Source organism: Embiotoca jacksoni, unplaced genomic scaffold (assembly GCF_022577435.1).
Source record: "Embiotoca jacksoni isolate LCO1_2020_lvr unplaced genomic scaffold, fEmbJac1.0.p SCAF_20, whole genome shotgun sequence".
Classification (NCBI taxonomy): Eukaryota; Metazoa; Chordata; class Actinopteri; family Embiotocidae; genus Embiotoca; species Embiotoca jacksoni.
In genome coordinates, this window is record NW_027185341.1 from 8,015,710 (window position 1) to 8,033,479 (window position 17,770).

At 44.5% G+C, this 17,770-nt stretch overlaps 1 protein-coding gene across 4 annotated transcripts in view; it reads left to right on the forward strand.

Moving 5' to 3' along the window:
• The first annotated feature begins 313 nt into the window (after positions 1-313).
• The window catches only part of mapk8b (mitogen-activated protein kinase 8b), a 32,677-nt gene continuing 15,220 nt past the window's right edge, over positions 314-17,770 (forward strand). Inside the window, exons 1-6 of one of the 4 annotated variants that reach the window (XM_069156118.1) lie at positions 314-641; positions 9,645-9,825; positions 11,691-11,820; positions 12,260-12,318; positions 14,144-14,282; positions 16,483-16,648. In XM_069156118.1, coding sequence (XP_069012219.1) covers positions 9,704-9,825; positions 11,691-11,820; positions 12,260-12,318; positions 14,144-14,282; positions 16,483-16,648 — 616 coding nt within the window. In that variant the 5' untranslated portion in view covers positions 314-641; positions 9,645-9,703. The remainder of the gene's footprint in view (positions 642-9,644; positions 9,826-11,690; positions 11,821-12,259; positions 12,319-14,143; positions 14,283-16,482; positions 16,649-17,770) is intronic. The other 3 variants (XM_069156116.1, XM_069156117.1, XM_069156119.1) reach the window with 3 other exon arrangements.

Sequence of the window (17,770 nt, forward strand, 5' to 3'; positions counted from 1 at the left end):
ATTTTGCTTCTGAGATATGAGCAGGAAATATAAATAAAGAAATGCCATTTCCAGTGTTTTCTTGAAACTATTTATTAGTTTTATGCAACACTTTAACGTTGTAACGTTTGCATATGTGTATTTATATCCACATACTGTATGTATACTGTGTATTTCAAACGTTACTTAACTACACATACGACGTGTGTACAAAAAAAATAAATATATATATATATATTTGCATGTTCCCGTTTTACTCGACGTCATTTCAAAACGTTGCGAAACCGGCGCTTCCGCTTTGACGAAGCGGCTGCCGGGAACGCGCAGGCGGTCTTGAACGTCCCCCTGGTTCTTCTCATTGTGCAGCCGAGGAAACATCGGAAGGTTTCGACGACGTCGGTATGAAATGGCAGAAACTGCCCGTGTCACGGAAGCACCGAGATTAGATTACGCAGAAGCCACACATGTATTCTGCGGTGATCCCGGCCTGCTAGTTTGAAGACAACTTGGAGTGTATCCGGAGAACAAAAAAAACGGGATTAAAGAGCTGTTTTGTCCTCCTGAGAGCCGACCAGGGTTGTGTGTGCGTCTCCGGCGGGCAGCGAGCGGCGACTGCGGGTCGACGGTTGGACTTCACCGGAGAGGGTGAGCTCGACGCACGGGTGGTTTTTTTTTTTCTTTTTTTTCTCCCTTTTGAGACATGTTTTTGTCAACTGTTGGGGGATGGGAGAGGGTGGACGGCCAAATGTGGGTCACACACACACACACACACACACACACACACACGGTACTGTAAAGAGGTGTGACTGTAGCATGTACGGGTGACCACCACCACCACCACCACCACGGCGGCGGCAGGACAGGTCCGGTCCGGTCCGGTCCGGTCCGGCCCGGCCTAAACGGTGCGAGGCAGCCGGGCGGAGCGGCCACACTCACTGGGAGCTATCCGCGTCGCTGCTACACGCACCGTTAGCACCGTTTACGCCGTCAGGTTGCACCGGGTGGTGTTGTGCCGGTCACACACACACACACACACACACACACACACACAGAGAGCCGGTTACATGTTTCAGTAAAACGCCGTGACCTCCAGTCTGTACCCCCCTCCCCTCCCCTCCCCTCCCCTCCCTTCCCTCCCTTCCTCCTCCTCCTCCTCCTCCATGAAGACAAAAAAAAACATGCTCCATGTAAACAGAAATCTGCTCGTGACGCCTTTGAATACACCCTGTTTTCCGCTGGCACCGGTCCACCGCCGTGGAGTCACGTCAGCTTTGAATGTGGCGAAACTTTCGTAGTATTTCGCATCTGCGTGCAGTCAGCGACAACAGAGCCGGTCGGACACCGACATCTGGCGACACACGAGGCTGCAGCCTTTTGTGTCCGTGTGTTCTTCACGCGACGAAAAGCTGCAGATCGAAACAACGTGGACGGATCTGTCCTGACATCAAAACCGTGGACACTTGTCTTCATACCGACAGAGACAGCTTATCGGGTCGGGACATGAAGGTTCTGCCATCGACCAAAATTATCAGTGATATGAATAACTTTATCGTCTGATCACATTGTGTGTGTGTGTGTGTGTGTGTGTGTGTGTGTGTGTGTGTGTCCAGTACTCTTGGTTTCACTCTGTCCACCTGACGTGCCTCCAGTAGACGTAGCTCCCAGACTGCACTGCGCTGCACATTGCAAGTGAAACAACCTGCCAAGAGGGCAGCGGTCGGTCGGTCGGTCGGCCAAATGCACCAAGAAATCCGATTCCTGCAGCAAAAGCGAAAGGTCGCCTGCACAGGCAGGGTTGTGAGTCCTTGGCTAACGCCTGACGAGCCCGCTTTGACGTGTGGACGTTCTGCTGGCTGACGTTCAACGTCCTGGGATTTTGAGTGCTCTTGATTTCAGAGCCCTTATTTGTTCAAACGTAATGGATTTGTGTCTGAACTTCACTGTTGGGTCAGTTGATAGTATCCGCAGGTGTATCCCATAATTTGCTTCGGTGGGTGGAGTCGATGCTGGTTTTAAAACCGGTGTAACACGCACAGGTTGTACTGCACCCAACCCGGTGGCTCAGATCAGCCCCGCTTTACAAGCACAATTTAGTGTTTGCGATCGTTATGATTATTAAATGTCGAGTCAAAAGATTGCTATGCTTTGTTTTTCATATTAGTCAGTGTCAATATACTCCCATGTTTCCACATAAATGGATGTGCTCTACCTGTTGACCTTGAAGACTCCCTTAAATTCTCTTAAAAGCTCATATAGTAGATTCAAAATAAGAAAAGAAGGGGTAAGAATTTCCGAGCAACAACGCCGCATGAATAGAGAAGGCACATGGTGATGTTTGTTATGGAGGAAATATGTGACATATTCTAGTGTGATTGGTCTATTTTCTCATAATTGAGACTGTGCCTTTGCTCGCTGTGTGTGCGTGTGCGTGTGTGTGTGTGTGTGTGTGTGTGTGTGTGTGTGAGGTTAGAGATGCTTCACTTCACACAGTTTTGGTTTTCTGTTTGCTGGCATACATTTTTGGCATTGTTAAAATTTAGCATGACTCATAGGTTTGTTTTGTTTTTTTAAATCCAAAATATCAGCAACTTCCCACTGAAGTCTTTATCAGTCGCTTTGAATGCTTACGTGAAATCCGACTGACACGCCCTGAGGTGGTCATACTCGAGGCCCTCAGTGAATGACGTCAATGGATGATCAGGTGATTACTTGTCTGCAACATCTGACTTATACTAGATTTTTTTTTTCTTTGGGCCGATGCTGATAGGGAGTAAAGAAAAATTCTGATGTCGAAGTTGAAACGTGGTCACCGGACACGGCAGAATATTTTAAAAGTTTAACCTCTGAAGCCCAAAACCCGCCGGTCGGTTTGAAAGGCATGTTTTTTTGCCAAAATGACACCATCTGTAAAAATAGAAGTTATTGTTGGCTGTTGAAATTTCCAATCGTTCTTGAACTGATCGTGTGCAGCGACTGCTTCCGTCAAGCAAAATAACCACATTTAAGATTAAAATAGTTAAATGTGCTCGCAATCTCTTTTCTCTACATGTCTCATTTAGAGTTTTGACAAAAATAAAGCATTTAAGCAATTCAAATTCTGTTAAAAAAAAAAAAAGGAAATAAAATTCTGCTCTGCTCAGTGCAACTAGGAAACCTCACGTGACGGAAACTCAGCAAATTTGGACTGAACTGCTGGAGCACAGAGCAGACTGGTTATAGACATAGACATCTGCTGGCGTCGGGAAAAATAAGTCCACAGCGAGAAGAAATGTGCCAGCAGCAAAAACAAAAAGCCCGGTTCAGACGGCTAACGACAAACTCCAAAATGTGTCCAAAATGACATCGGAGCAATGAAACAGTGAATCTCACTGGAAATGTAAGAATTCGAAATGATATAAATGAAAAAAAAATGACGCATTTCTCTCAGCATTTATTTCTGCATTATCTTCTGTTAAACAAGTTGTCATATTGGGCTAACATGAACGCTGATACCGATAATCTGTGATGGACGAATATCGGCTGAAAAAAAAAATCTATAAATCGGTCAGGCTCTGATTTGTTCTTATATGTTTTTTTTTAATAACAGAAGAGAATACACTTATTCACTGGTTCCTCGTTCGTTTTTTGCTAATTTTCATTTCCTACATTTGACCTTTTTTTTTTTTAGAAGGTGGCAATTTGGTAGGTAGCTTAAAATATATACAAATATATACAAATATTTCCTAATTGCTGTGTCATGTTTTACAATTAGCACATTAGGTAATATTGGACTGAGATTATAACATATTGTGCATGAACACCCCGGATTCGTCCCTGCAGACAATCAGGAGAGAAGTATGATTTCGGGCCTTTTTTATTTAGCTGTTTTCTTTGGCCCACCACGTGTCCCTGCGTGCTCTTCATCAGCAGCCACGACTTCGGCGGCACGTGAGCGATCCACAGAAGAAGAAGAAGAAAAAACCACCGACCCTCGGAGTTTGTTGGTGGACTCGATCGCGGTCGCCCGCTTGGCATTTGTGAAAATCTCCGGGCCTTCAGAGTGAAACAGCGCAGACTTGTCGGAGCCAGTGAGAGACGGATCGAGTCCCACTAGAGACGGCGTGATGGACAGCTGGGGTGGGGACTATCCGTACGGGACGGCCAGTTCAGACGCCACACCGGGCACTTTTTGACACACTTATCTGTTCCTTTCTGCCTGCCTGTCGGAGATAGGCGACGCTACCCGGCAAAGTATTTTTCAGTGGATGGCAGTTGAATGATGGGAAATCTGTGATACGGGAGCTTTATTATGAGCGCTTCAGATCCGACCTTCGACCCCCGAAGTGGACAGATTGCTGCAGTCCGGTCAATTTGTTTTCAACATGTCTCGCTGCAAACACACACTTCCTCACCGAGCCCGTTCATTCGTGTATTCCTGAATGTGACGGTCGGCCACACATGCGTGACTCTCCTCCTCCTGCTCCTCCTCCTCCTCCTCCACCTTCTCCTGACGGGGTTGACGCACGCCGCCTCGCTCCCTCCCGTCAGATCCCCGAGCGACACGTTCACACGCGGACACAGATCCCGCAGCCTCGCGGGGACGCCGACACGGTATGTGCTACGCTCTGTCTAACGGTAACGGAGGCGGTCGCGTCCCGCTGCCAGGCGAAAGCCTGACGTCCGCTCACAGATATCCTGCCGGGCTCAGATGGACCTCCGGCCCGCCGGGCACGAGCACACACTCTCCCTCCAGTCTGCATATATTTCATTTGCTGAATGACATTTGCTGAAAAGCATACCAGAAGTGGCTCGCGTGTTATTTCGGGTCCCTTTGCAGTCAGAAACCGCCGGCAAGGCAAGTTGACATTATTTTCTGCTCCGCGGCGAAGACTGAAAAGCACGAGTTAATTAAACTGGGTGATTGAATAATATTGACGTATGGAGGCTGCTGTGCTGACTGTTGGGTATAAAGCTTATTATAGCAATCATACTGGTGCACATCAATTAATGCATCTTTGCTACAGCTGGGGATTCGTCACGTGACAGAAGATTTGCTTTGGTTGGTCTAAATCTTTCGACCGATCCACCAGACTTGCGCTCACAGATTCAGTTTTCCTCGCTGTGATTACTGTCTGAAAACTGGTTACTGTTCGCTCAGCTACTTTGAACGCAGCGAATTTGGGTTCCCGCTAAAACCAGATTACTCGGCTATGTATTAAAAGACTCATCAGTCCACGCTGCGTTTATTCGATAAAGGAATATTGCTTATTTTGGAGACTTCAACAACAGATTGTGACATCGACTCTCAGAAGCTGGAAAAGCTGAACAAGTAGGACAGTTTCCAGTCAGTTTCCAACCAATCGGTTCACTGCAACAATTCTCCAGTACGGGTACGAGTCTGCGGCTGCGGTCCGGCCGAGCGCCGCCAGACCTGACCGGAGCTTCATAGACTTGATCCAAAACGCGGTTGATTGAAAGAGACCTGAGAGCACAAACACAAAGAGGCAGAAGGAACTAAAAGTAATGAGTGCATACGGTTCAAAGAATAACGGACCGTAATTTACCCGCCTTTGTCACGGCTGCTTGCCGTTATCCGCCCGACGCCAGGTTGCATTTGAATGTTGAGGAAGCAGTTTTGCTTTGACAGGAGTGGTGACGCAGACTCGCCACGTGAATTTCAAGTTAAAGGCGTGATAATACGGCTCAATGTTTTCGCTTTGCATCGATGATATTGGATCATTTGATTATTAAATCGATCCAGATCGCCGGATCGTTACACCCTCAGGTAGAGATAGTGTCGTGTCGGGTGAAGTATCCGAGGAGACGACGGGTCGGGTTAGAGATCATGTCAGATGCGGGCGAAGGTAAGAGGAAACAGACATCGACGTATGACTGTGGTTGTGCAGGTCAGGTGTTGGGATACACAGAGGTATCCTGTTACTATAGTAACACAGCAAATCCTCCCAACACCAACACGCATGCGTCTATTCTGCCTAATAAATGATTTTTCACTCGTTTCATAACCAGATATCATCCATTTATTTTCCCTGATACCCATTCAGAAAATCTGTGCAGGGTATTTCTCATTTAAAAAAAAAAAACCCATTAAACGTAGGTACTGAACTTAACAGATAATACATTTATTTGTGTTTCTGCACCTTCAAATATGAGTGTTTGCTCAAATAAATGTCTTTTTGCCACAAGTACACCTGCTGGTGTACGATAATATAACCGCGTCCTTTGTCCCTGCAGCTCGGCACGCTGAGGCTCAGCTGCAGACTGTTGACAAGGTTCTGCACCAGGAGAGAGACACGAGGTTTGTTGTGATCAGAGTCAGAGCGAATAAGACAGACGAGGACAAGGACGAGGACGAGAAAAAGCAAAGAGAAATGAAGCACACGTTTAAGGAAAGGAGGAAGTCAGGCAGGCCGGTGTGGCTGCGATATTAGGACGAGGATCGTGTTTTAATTCAACATTTTCCTGCTTATTTAAAGAAATGTCTTCAAACCAACACGTGCAACTCTTGAGTCAACAGGGATTCTGTTCAGTGATCTTTGTGTCGGGTTTCAGAGGTCCAGCGAGGTTTGTAAGTGTTTCGTTAAAGATGACACCACGGTAGCTTCTTGCAGTGTCACTATGACGACCAGTCTTCTCTGAGTTGGTACTATCTGCAGTGGGAAAACAAATCCAGAAAAGCAGCTGGTCGAGTTGAGCCGTACAGCGTTAGGTGGTCCTGACCGCTGGCGAGAGTGAGAGATAAATAGAAGGAAGGGAGATCTGAAGAAGGTCGACCGAAGACGAGAAACGAAGAGGCTTGTAGGCTAACTGGTACTGAAAGTTTGAGGGTGTATGTGAGAAATCCAGAGGTCAGATCCCAGTGTGAGGAACGTTCAGCTATCGGCATCGAGCCGGCCTCCTCAGCACGACGCTCCAAATCCTGCTAATGATTTGTCATCTTCATACTCAGCATGAAGCTTCCTGCTTCCTCTCTGCCTCTCTGCCTGGATCTCTGCTCCATCACCCCGACCTTTGGACTTCATACACTGTATTCACAGCTCCGTTGAGTTACATGACGGATTTAAGAAGCAGCAGGAATCATTAGAATCAATCAACTCTCTTCTTTCGGATCGGAAAGTTTGATATTTGGACATCAATGAATTCTTTTGGTGTTGAATCAAGGCTAGAGTGTAAGATCAGATTTATGCTGCGAACGTGTCGGCACCGTTTGATCACTAACAACAACTCCACGGCTCTATTTAAGGAATACATGAAACCGCACTTCTGGAAACACCGTTAACCGCGTCAAGCACTCATTAGAAGTCCTTATGCAACACTAAACCTGCGAGAGTTTAATCATATTAAACTGATTGCACTTATGAGGTAATCAGCTGGCAGCCTGTAGAGTGAGACTGTGATGGACGGGTTGACTCACAAAAGTACAAGAAGTTTCATCAGCCGAGGTTTCGTTCGGATTTAAACGGACTACAGATTCTCCGTTTGGACCAGCGGGTTAAATCAGGCGTTTGTAGATGAAGGAGCTCTCGGAGGAAAAAAGGTTGGAGATCTCCGGTTTGACACTATAGTCGACTAGTCGTCACATGTTCGTGATATTCAGTTCATTGTTTAGGTGTTTATTTTTGGGGGGGACATCAGATGATGTTGAGTTTCAGGGCTGAGAAAGAGCTTCATTACAGAGAATACAAAACCATAATAATGACCTTTTAAAGTAACTTTTGCAAGCACAAGCATGCAGCGAGCTGCCTGTTAGCCACAATGCCAACAGAAGATGCAGTGATGATTGTGAATGTGTTGAAACAACCGGCAAGATTTAACCTTTAAAAAAAAAAAAAAAAAAAAAAAAAAAAAATTCGACATGGTATATTGTCTGTTGGCTTTATAGTGTCTGTGTCAAGGTTACTAACAGATTATTAACAGCCAGCCCCCCCGCCCCCTCCTCCCCGTAGAAGGTGCACATGATTCAGAAAGCCTATTGCAGGAATGTGTCACCTTTCCAGGTCCACTGCTCCTACCTGTGGTGCTTTAATCTCATTTAGCTGTTAGCTGTTAGCAAGCCTTTCCTGTCCGGACCAACTCTGCAGCGATGACGACACCGTCTTTACTTCGCATGAACCGGGCTTTAATTTTACTTCTCTCACCGCAGGAAAGGTAATAAAATAGAATATTTTTTTCTGGGTTATGTTACTTCTCAAAACACTCGCAACAGAGAGAGTCGCTCACGTCCCACAACAAGGCCAACATCCCCCCCCCCCAGTTTACCCACAAAGCCATCTCCCTAAAGGGGACGGCTCAGCCGGTAACGCACGCTTCTATAAGTTATTCATAACGTCTCTGACAAGGTGCAGTTTGAGTTTTTTTTTTTTTTTTTTTTTTTCTTTTTGCGACTAAACTACAAACAACAACTTGGTCGAGTAACATTTAGTAGACTATTTGAGGGGCGGACCTCCTGACTGTCCACGTCGGTATCATTTAATAATTGCAGAAGCAGAAAACGCAACAAGATGATGTCATTAAAAGACAGCCAGTCAAACCTCAGATGGTGGAAAGATGTGGCATTTTAGTGTTTTGTTTTTTTTAATGTCATGATTTGAATGTTTTGTCTCTCTAGTGCAATATGCATCATGTATATCATGATTTACCTGCTGTGTCTGATTCCATGTTCACAATCTGCTGCCATAGATGCAGTAAAAGTTCATGTTAATACATCAGGCAGACCAAAAAAATGTTTCTCTGCATTTCCTCACGTTTTATTTTTGTGCGGAAATTGAAAACATGCATGAAAGCAGGAGGATAGAAACCTTTTGGCTGTGATCCCAAACACCGAGTTGAATGCTGCTATCTGATATGCAGGACCTGTTTAGAGGTTTTGCCAGTGGACGGCTTTGTCTGACTGATTTCACACTGGGCTCTCAGGCCTTGTTCAAACTTCGAACATCAAACATCTGTTTTTTTTGTTGTTGTTTTTTTTTTGTTATATCCAGATTGTATCCAAATTCATTCATGAAAGTTTGACAGCAAAAAAAATTTGGATCCGATTGAATACGGATTGAAGGTGGTTTGAAATGCGATTCCAATCAGATTTCTACAGATGTGTCTCACTCTGGACACTCTTGTGTCACTCCTAAAGTGACGCGTAATGATGTGAGATTTCAGCGGTATGGAGGACAACCGGAACAACAGTCTGTGTGGACAGATGCCGAGATATACTGTCTGCTGGTACGTCGTTACCACAGAAACCCATGCTGATTGGCCGGTGATATCTGGACGCATCAAATCTGATCCGCTCACTTGCAGTTAACAGTGTGGAAAGTCTGTCCTTAAGATGTAATTGAAGAAACAAATCTGATGTGCCTGCAGTCTGAGCAAAGCCTGAATACCTTGTTTAAAACACAGAAGTATTTGTTCCAAATTTCTGTCATGATCACCTTCATATTTTGCTTGTTAACAAAAAAGTAAAAGATAGGATTTAGCACAAATAGAAAATATCCAGCAAGAAACGCACTTTGTGTGAATCTTATGACAAAATTCATGGAATCACAACACTTTTTTTTGAGGAATATTTAATTTAACGCATGCATTGTTCTGGAAATTTCTGTACTCGTATCTGTTTGATTTTTATTTATTTTTTTCCTGAATCAAATGTGATCTCTTCTCTTCACGCTCTGCAGGTCTTGAGAGGCGAGCTGCACTTGGATGCCCAGTCACAGCGTTGGTCCAAGGCTTCATCATGAACCGGAACAAGCGTGAAAAGGAGTACTACAGTATAGATGTGGGCGATTCAACTTTTATGGTTTTAAAACGCTACCAGAACCTCAGACCCATCGGATCCGGAGCTCAGGGAATTGTCTGGTGAGTAAAAGAAACAAAAAAACTGGAAAATACTCCAAAAGTATTCAGGAATTTGACAAAAACAAATTAAACTCGAGATTTTCTTGGGAGTTTTTTTTGTGGTGCTTTCAATCTTGTCTCGCAGTCATTTATTTACCCTGCGAGTACGTAGAATTTAACTTTGCATGCAGAAACTACGAAACATTTGAGCTCAGACTTCACCAGTTGTTGCCTCTGAAAGTTGCCGATCTAAGCAGACGCTGCAAACAACACAGAAATGGATTCATGTTGTCGTATTTGTCGACAGCGCGGTGTGTTGATGAGAGGCGGGTGGACGTGAAACCCAACGATCACTCGGCTCCATGCCAGAACCAGTGTCTGGATATGATGATGATATTCTATCATATCAGCAATGTGCCACGATTAGCATTTGTTTCAGATCTATCATGCCAGCGGTTGAGTGATTGGACCGTCAAATTCCTAATTAAGTGCCAAAGTGGACCGTCTGAAGTCGTCCGGTTCTCATTCTGGTAACACAAGCTAAGCATAATTAACTCATCTGAGTTCTCTGCTGTCATTAATCTTCTCTGCTCCTCATATCAGGTAGGAGAACCGAGAAACCGATGCACATGAGCCTCAGTCAAGACTTCAGTTTGAATTATCAACATCTGCTTTGAAAAAGCTTTTTGAATTGGATCAGTAAATCTGCGGTGGTTTAATCACGAGAGCTGGATGACCATCTGTGATTTGTAACAATGCTGTTGAGCAGGAACATCTGCTGAGTGGCTAGAAAAGCAGAACCCACAATCATGTTCATTCAGTGTAACGCCCTATAACGAAGGCTTCTGCTCCATCTGCTGCCTCATCATTTGGCAGTTTCAAACTGCATCGTATTGTAAGCTGTATCATATATTTGAGCAACATGGATACAAATTTTAAAGTATTTTTTTTTACATGCGTTTGCTGGATATTCAGTTTACAGATACAATAATCAGAATGAAATGTTTCTTATATCCTGTGAATTCAATGTTTTTGACAAATTCTGGGAATTTACCCGTCGACTTTATATAAAAATGGACGTAGCTTCTGGCTCTGAAAAGCAAAGCCAATGTGGAAGTTATTTAAAGTGTAAAACCACCAAGGGCCACTCGGGGCTGGTTTAAAAAAAAAAAAAAATAGTCTACCGCCAATAGATGTAGTTCTCAGTCGACAGTCGGGTTCTCAGTCGGATTCACTGCTTGCTCCTCTGCTCGGCCGATTATGGTCGCTTCTGGCTCCAAAAAAAAAAAGAAAAAAAAAAAAAAATGGTGTTGGCCAAAATGGCAGACTGAGCTTCAAAATGGCAGCTCACAAACCATTGGGTGATAAATGAGGAGCTCTCCCCATAGACAAAGTTTCGTGACTCAACATCAAACAATTCAAGCTGGTTCGTACAACAGACGCCTGTTGGGTGACGTTGAGGATACTGTATAAGGAGAAGCACCTGCAGGTACCAGAGGCTCCTCCCACTTCTCACCTCTACACAACCAACATCACCACGGCGTCAAAGGAGAATTTAAGTTGCCGTGAGAAAGTATTATATAGCTATTCTCACAGAATATTAATCATATTGTTGAGCTGTAGTTCAATATAACACAAATAAGATTATTTGCCTTCTCGCCTACTGGACAAATTAAATAGACTGTGGTGGCAGTTTTTTTAAGAGATTATTTTATCGTCGCACGTTTTTCAAACAACCAGTGGAAAAGATTTGAACTACCGGTATTCTAATAAAATGTGTGAGGCATTTTAATTCTTCAGAGAAGAGCAACAAAAACAGAAGTAAAAAACCTTTTTTTGGACGTGCGTCCGTGGCTGAACTTCTGCTTTCCGTTCTTCACCCCCAGTTCGGCGTACGACCACAACTTTGAGAGGAACGTCGCCATCAAGAAGCTGAGCCGGCCCTTCCAGAACCAGACTCATGCGAAACGGGCCTACAGAGAACTGGTGCTCATGAAATGTGTCAACCACAAGAACGTAAGGGACCAATTCCATGTCTATTTATTCTGCATGATTTGTATGAATCGGTTAGAGATGAAAGATTTTTGGCTGAGACACCTTTTACTGTTCCCATTGATCCAGACTTCAGTCTGGCTTCGTCTACACGCGGATATCTCAGATCCCAATCAGTCAGGACGTAATGTGACGAATAAGCATGCAGTAGAAATAAGAGTTTGATCATCATTCTTGTCCCTGTGCATTCTTTTTGGACCGTAAATGGTTAAATATTAATATGTGATCATATTAAAAACCTGTTGGAAGTTACAGCGATAAGCACCAGACACTAAACAGTGACACTATGAATTCCCACAATGCTTTTCCGGTCAACAGTCGGCGCTGCTCTCTCAGGGATGCAGATGTGGCGCCGTTCATTACACCCCTTCACCTCCGTCACTGTGCTTTTTTATCTCGCCAGATCATCGGCCTATTAAATGTATTCACACCACAGAAGACACTGGAGGAGTTTCAAGATGTGTGAGTATCCGCGAGCCAAATCCCAGCTGCTCGCATCAATACAGGACGCAGCCTGCTGCGGGCTCAGATGATCCGATTTAACTTTTATGGGGTTCTGCAGTTTAGCTGGATGCCTGGTTAGTGTGTTATCACGCCAGAGGAAGATGTCATTTAAAGAATATGAATACCTGTAAGGCGTATAATAACTAGAAGCAGACAGTCCACATGCAGTCAGTGGGATATCGGGTAGAAATATCTCATCCAATAACCAAACACAATAAAACAAATACAAAGAGATCATATAAGATATCAAGGATGGACGTAGAAAAATGCCACACACAACTCACAAATCTTGAACCGCAGCTCTCACTGATCAATATATAACAATTTATCGTGGGCAAAAAAAAAAAAAATGGACGTGTTTCAGTCATAAGCCGTCATCAAAACGTGGAAATGATCAGTCAGCGAGGAGGACACGTAACAACACAATAGAGTCCACCTGACTTATTTTATTGCTGGGATGGTTTTATATAACAAATGGAGGACTTATCTGTGCTTATTGATTCAGATTTTATAGTTGTTTTTATTCTTGATCAGCGTCTACATTGTTTTTCTAATACATTCATCCTAAAATCTGTTCACACGGTCATATATGTAGTTCTTCCTGTGGCATTATCACCTGATCAGTTTGAGATCTTTTTCTCACCTTTATGCATTTTTGTAACTTTAAGTACTGAATAGGGTCATATAGCTCTTTTTATATGCTGCTTGTCCACACTACCGTTTTTATCTTTATTACTGAATTCAGTAATTAAACTGAATAGATTTTCTACGTTACTATTCGTTCATACTTTTCTATGACGTTCTGATGACTCTTATTCATCAGGACGTCTCGTAAACTCTACATTTGTGTGGGCTCGGCCTTTAATAAGAGACACATCAGGTTATATTTAGCGGAGTCCCGGATTTATTTCGAAGTCGACAAGACGTCCACGTGAGTGGAAACGGGCTCTAAAATCACAGAGGGGGAATACTGGAGCGAGATGTGGGGGAAGTGATGGTTTCGCAGAGTATGACGGGAACAAACATGATTAATGCCATCCTCTAGAAGCCTCGTGCGTGTGTGTGTGTGTGTGTGTGTGTGTGTGTGTGTGTCTGTGTGTGTGTGTCTGTGTGTGTGCGCGTGCGCTGCTCTGTCTGCCTGATTGGAGCTAAAAAGGAAACTGGACAAATCATAGCCGGGGGCTCGAAGGGCTAACGCAGAGTTCGAGGATGAAGGCGAACACTCCACTTGCCTGTGTGTTTGTATACTTGAGTGCATACTTGCATTACAGAGTTCACGACCGTGCAGAGAAGACATTTCTGAAAGTATAGATTTCCCTGCGTACATTCTGGACGTGCACTTAAGACTCCCATCTCGCACAAAAAAAACATTCGTTGACAGTGCGTTTGACCCGTTTTGTGTCGCTTGTACACAAATATCTTCGGAGCAGAAGTCGTGCTCTGTCGCCGAGATGTTACTTTTCATAAAGTAAACAGAACGTTCTGGGAGAGGTTCTTTACTCCACGTAGGAGGTTTGAAAGGAACTGATGATGTAACGGTTGCCAAATAACATAACATCATCACGATTGCGAGAAGGGGAACTCTTACTGTCACTTCCCAAATGCCAAACCAAATAGGTGCTGCGTGGGTGAGGACATAACAGACCAAAGTGCAGCTTAAAATATGCTTTTAAATGTGGAAAAAACAACACTGATCATTTCATATGGCACTTTAGTCTTTGGGTATGCGTGTTTTGTCTTGTGTGTGTGTGCCTGGTTTGAACCCGCTGCCGTTCCCCTGCAGGTATCTGGTGATGGAGCTGATGGATGCCAACCTCTGTCAGGTGATTCAGATGGAGCTGGACCACGAGAGGCTGTCCTACCTGCTCTACCAGATGCTGTGCGGAATCAAACACCTGCACTCCGCCGGCATCATACACAGGGTGAGTCATGCCAATACACACACACACACACACACACACACACACACACACACGTGTGTAGCATTTATCAACTTGAGACGGTCTAAAAGTGACGTTGTAAACACCCAAAATGCGGCTGTAAATTCCTTTTAGAACTTTTGAACTCCGGCATTTAAAAGACAGTAAAGATAATTCCTGTGCAACGAGACTTGGATTTACATATTCAGAGTCTGAACTTAAATGAAGAGTTCAATATTCTGAAAGAGAGTTGATGAGAAAAGATGGCCGAGTGCAAGGACTTTCTGGAGTCTCTGCTGGTTGACTGGCAACCTCACAATAGCGACAAGGCTTCAGAGGCCTGCATTAATGAAGCAGGTTTAAGCCTGGATGTTCAGGACTACGAAGGTGGTTCACTTCTAACCGCCATACATCGCCATGGTAACTTATGTTGCAGCACTAACCTGAGTAGGTGAAGTTTGAAATAACGGATCAAAACAAAAGGACGGCCGACTGACCAATCAAATCTCTTGGAAAAATGTAATCGCCAGTGTGTTCAGAGACCAGCAAACCTCTAACGATTTTATGAGATATAGGTTTCATTTCATAGTGCTTTTGTTTACAGACATCATCCTACAATGTTGTTGTTGTTGTTTGTCATATTTAGATACAATCCTAATATGACAATTGGATTTGTGCTGGCAGTCTGAACATAGTGTCGTGTACGATAGCTTCATATTTAGCTTCATAAATTAGCAAACTTCCCAAAAAATGTCAAACTGTTACTTTGAATTATGTTTATTTTTGTATTTACTGACACATTTGTAACATTAAATCACCAATTAACTCAACCAAATAAAAAAAGGTTGTTATGCAGCGCAGATGATGCAGCAGCGCGCGCACACACACACACACACACACACACACACACACACACACAGACAGTCAGTAAGTCAGTGAGACACACACTGACATCACTCTGTCAATCACCATCAGTGAGATACGCAGCAGTAGATTAGCGGAGCTCCTCCTGCTCTGCCAGCCAGAACTAATTGAGCCGCAGGCGCAGCTAACAAGCCTCGCTCGCATCGGCACGGCTCAGCACGCAAAGCTTTCAGAAAGTGAACAGATGCAACATGAGTCACGGATCGCTAAAGACTCTGCTCTCTTGTTTACGTGGTTATTGTCTCGGTGACGAGCGCTTCGTCTCATTTAGACGCTCGGAACCGTTGAGCACTCAACTTAAGTTTTCCTACCTTCCCGGGCAGCGAGTTTGATGTTTATATCATTAAGAAGTGATGATTATGATTATGATTGTCAAGATTTCTTACGAGTTAAAGACACGAGTCGTTGTTAGAAAAGTGAGGTTCAAGCATCCACTTTGCTGCGACATAAATTATGCTGAAGAAGTCAGCCTAGAACTGTCATGGCTGGCAAGTTAGTTGTAATAAATCAACTGGCATATGGCTAATGGTAGGTTATAGCTGTAGGCAATGATCCTTTGTGACGGGATGCATTATGGGTTGGAAATATGAAGAGTTAGAGAGAAGATGTCAGTTTGGTTTGTCAGGCTTAGCCTCAGAGGAGAGGAAGTCAAACTATCTCAGACGTTTTCTGTTTTATTTCCGGTTTCTGGTTGACATGAAAAAAAAAAATACTAAAACAGATAAACGGAAAAAAAATAGTCTGACTGAACCAAACCAAGACTTTGTGGCTACTGTGGCACATTGTCTCTGGTTGATATTAGTTTTTCGCCTCTTCTTGGGGTAATAAACTCTGACATTTGAGGTTTTTGTATGTTTTATTTCTTTCTTGCCAAAATCGCGGCTGGATTTTGAAAAGACGACCGGGATTAGGGATGGCTGATATGGCCCGTAAATAATATCACGATATATCTCTTTTTGTGATAAAGATGTCCTTGACGATATGACAGAGGGAGATCAGAGAACGCGACCGTCAATTAAACTCTCTCACTGAGCTGAGAAGCTGGAGAATACAGCAGCTTTCAGGCTTGTTGCTCCATTCGCTGCTGTTTTATGTCCTACAGTTATGTTGCGTAACGGTATGACATCATTACCTCAAATGGACTGAATTTTTTCTATCTTCTGAAAAATGATACCGGCCTTATCGGGAGTGTGTATATTTTTCCGTTAACTCTCAGGTTTTGAACACCTCATGCAACACCAAGCTCTGTAACTCTTCCGCCGTTGTGTTTCCTGCTCAGGACCTGAAGCCCAGTAACATCGTGGTGAAGTCTGACTGCACACTGAAGATCCTGGACTTCGGCCTGGCCAGGACGGCCGCCACCGGCCTCCTCATGACGCCCTACGTGGTGACCCGCTACTACCGCGCCCCCGAGGTCATCCTGGGCATGGGCTACCAGGCCAACGGTGAGTGCAGGAAGTGGCTTCTTGACAGCGACCCGGCCAATGAGGAGCTGCTTGCCCGGCCTGCTGCACGCCCCCCCCTCCCCCCAACTGAGATGTTCCAAGATCACTTCCCAAACACACACACACACACACACACACACACACACACACACACACACACACACACACACACACACACACACACACTCTCACTCTCCCTGTTCCTGTTCCTGTAAAGGTCACTCTCAGAGGGGAAGTTGGCATGTGGGGCATCGGTGCTTTGTGGGGAACTTCCTGTCTGGGGACGCTGGGGCCCAGCAGTGCTTCAAGCATGTGTTTGATGTTTTATTAAGAGGTTGCCGGTCCTGAGCTCAACATAACCCGGCTAAAAAAGCACCGGGATGAACACAGGCACTTCCGCATGTTTCCGCATTTACACTCTGCGCTCCTGCTTGGATAGCTGTGGTATCACAGTTTCTGCAAGACGGTGTTTTAGGAATAGCTCAGCATATCGGGAAGTAGGGTTATTGATACCGCTCTCACATCTTTACATTAGAAGGAGGAGCCGGGTGTAAAAGTCTGGTATGAGGGGGAATCAGTCCAACTGGCTCCGTCCAAAGGTAACAGAGGTGTCAGTCGGATCATTTTTCTGCCTTTGGACAGAGCCAGGCTTTCTGCTTCCAGTCTTTATTCTAACCTCATGAGAGGGGTTTTAATCTTCCCATCAAAACCTTGTTAAGAAAGAAAATAGGCATACGAGGTGCGATCCAAAAGTTCAGAAAATATGCAAACAACAATTGAAAACCGTACCTGATTGAAATCTGTCCGCCATCCCCTTTAAAGTGGGCAGACCTGCCATGCTGCAAACCCTCCCTGGAGGTCTTGATGCAAATCTGCGGTTTGCATTGGATCGCCTCTACATTGTCCTTATATGGTGACCTTTCAGCTCCAACGTCATTATGAGGAACTGAAAGAAGCCGCAGGGAGTCGATGACAGCAAGTAGGAGTGGTGGAGAGAGACAATTTTGTTGCTGTGGGTGAGAAACTGAAGTGTTTTCAAGGCACTGTGAGCAGTTGCATTGTTATCTTGAATGCACCTTTTTTGGTGTTGGACAGTGACGTTCTACTTCTCTTAAAATGCAA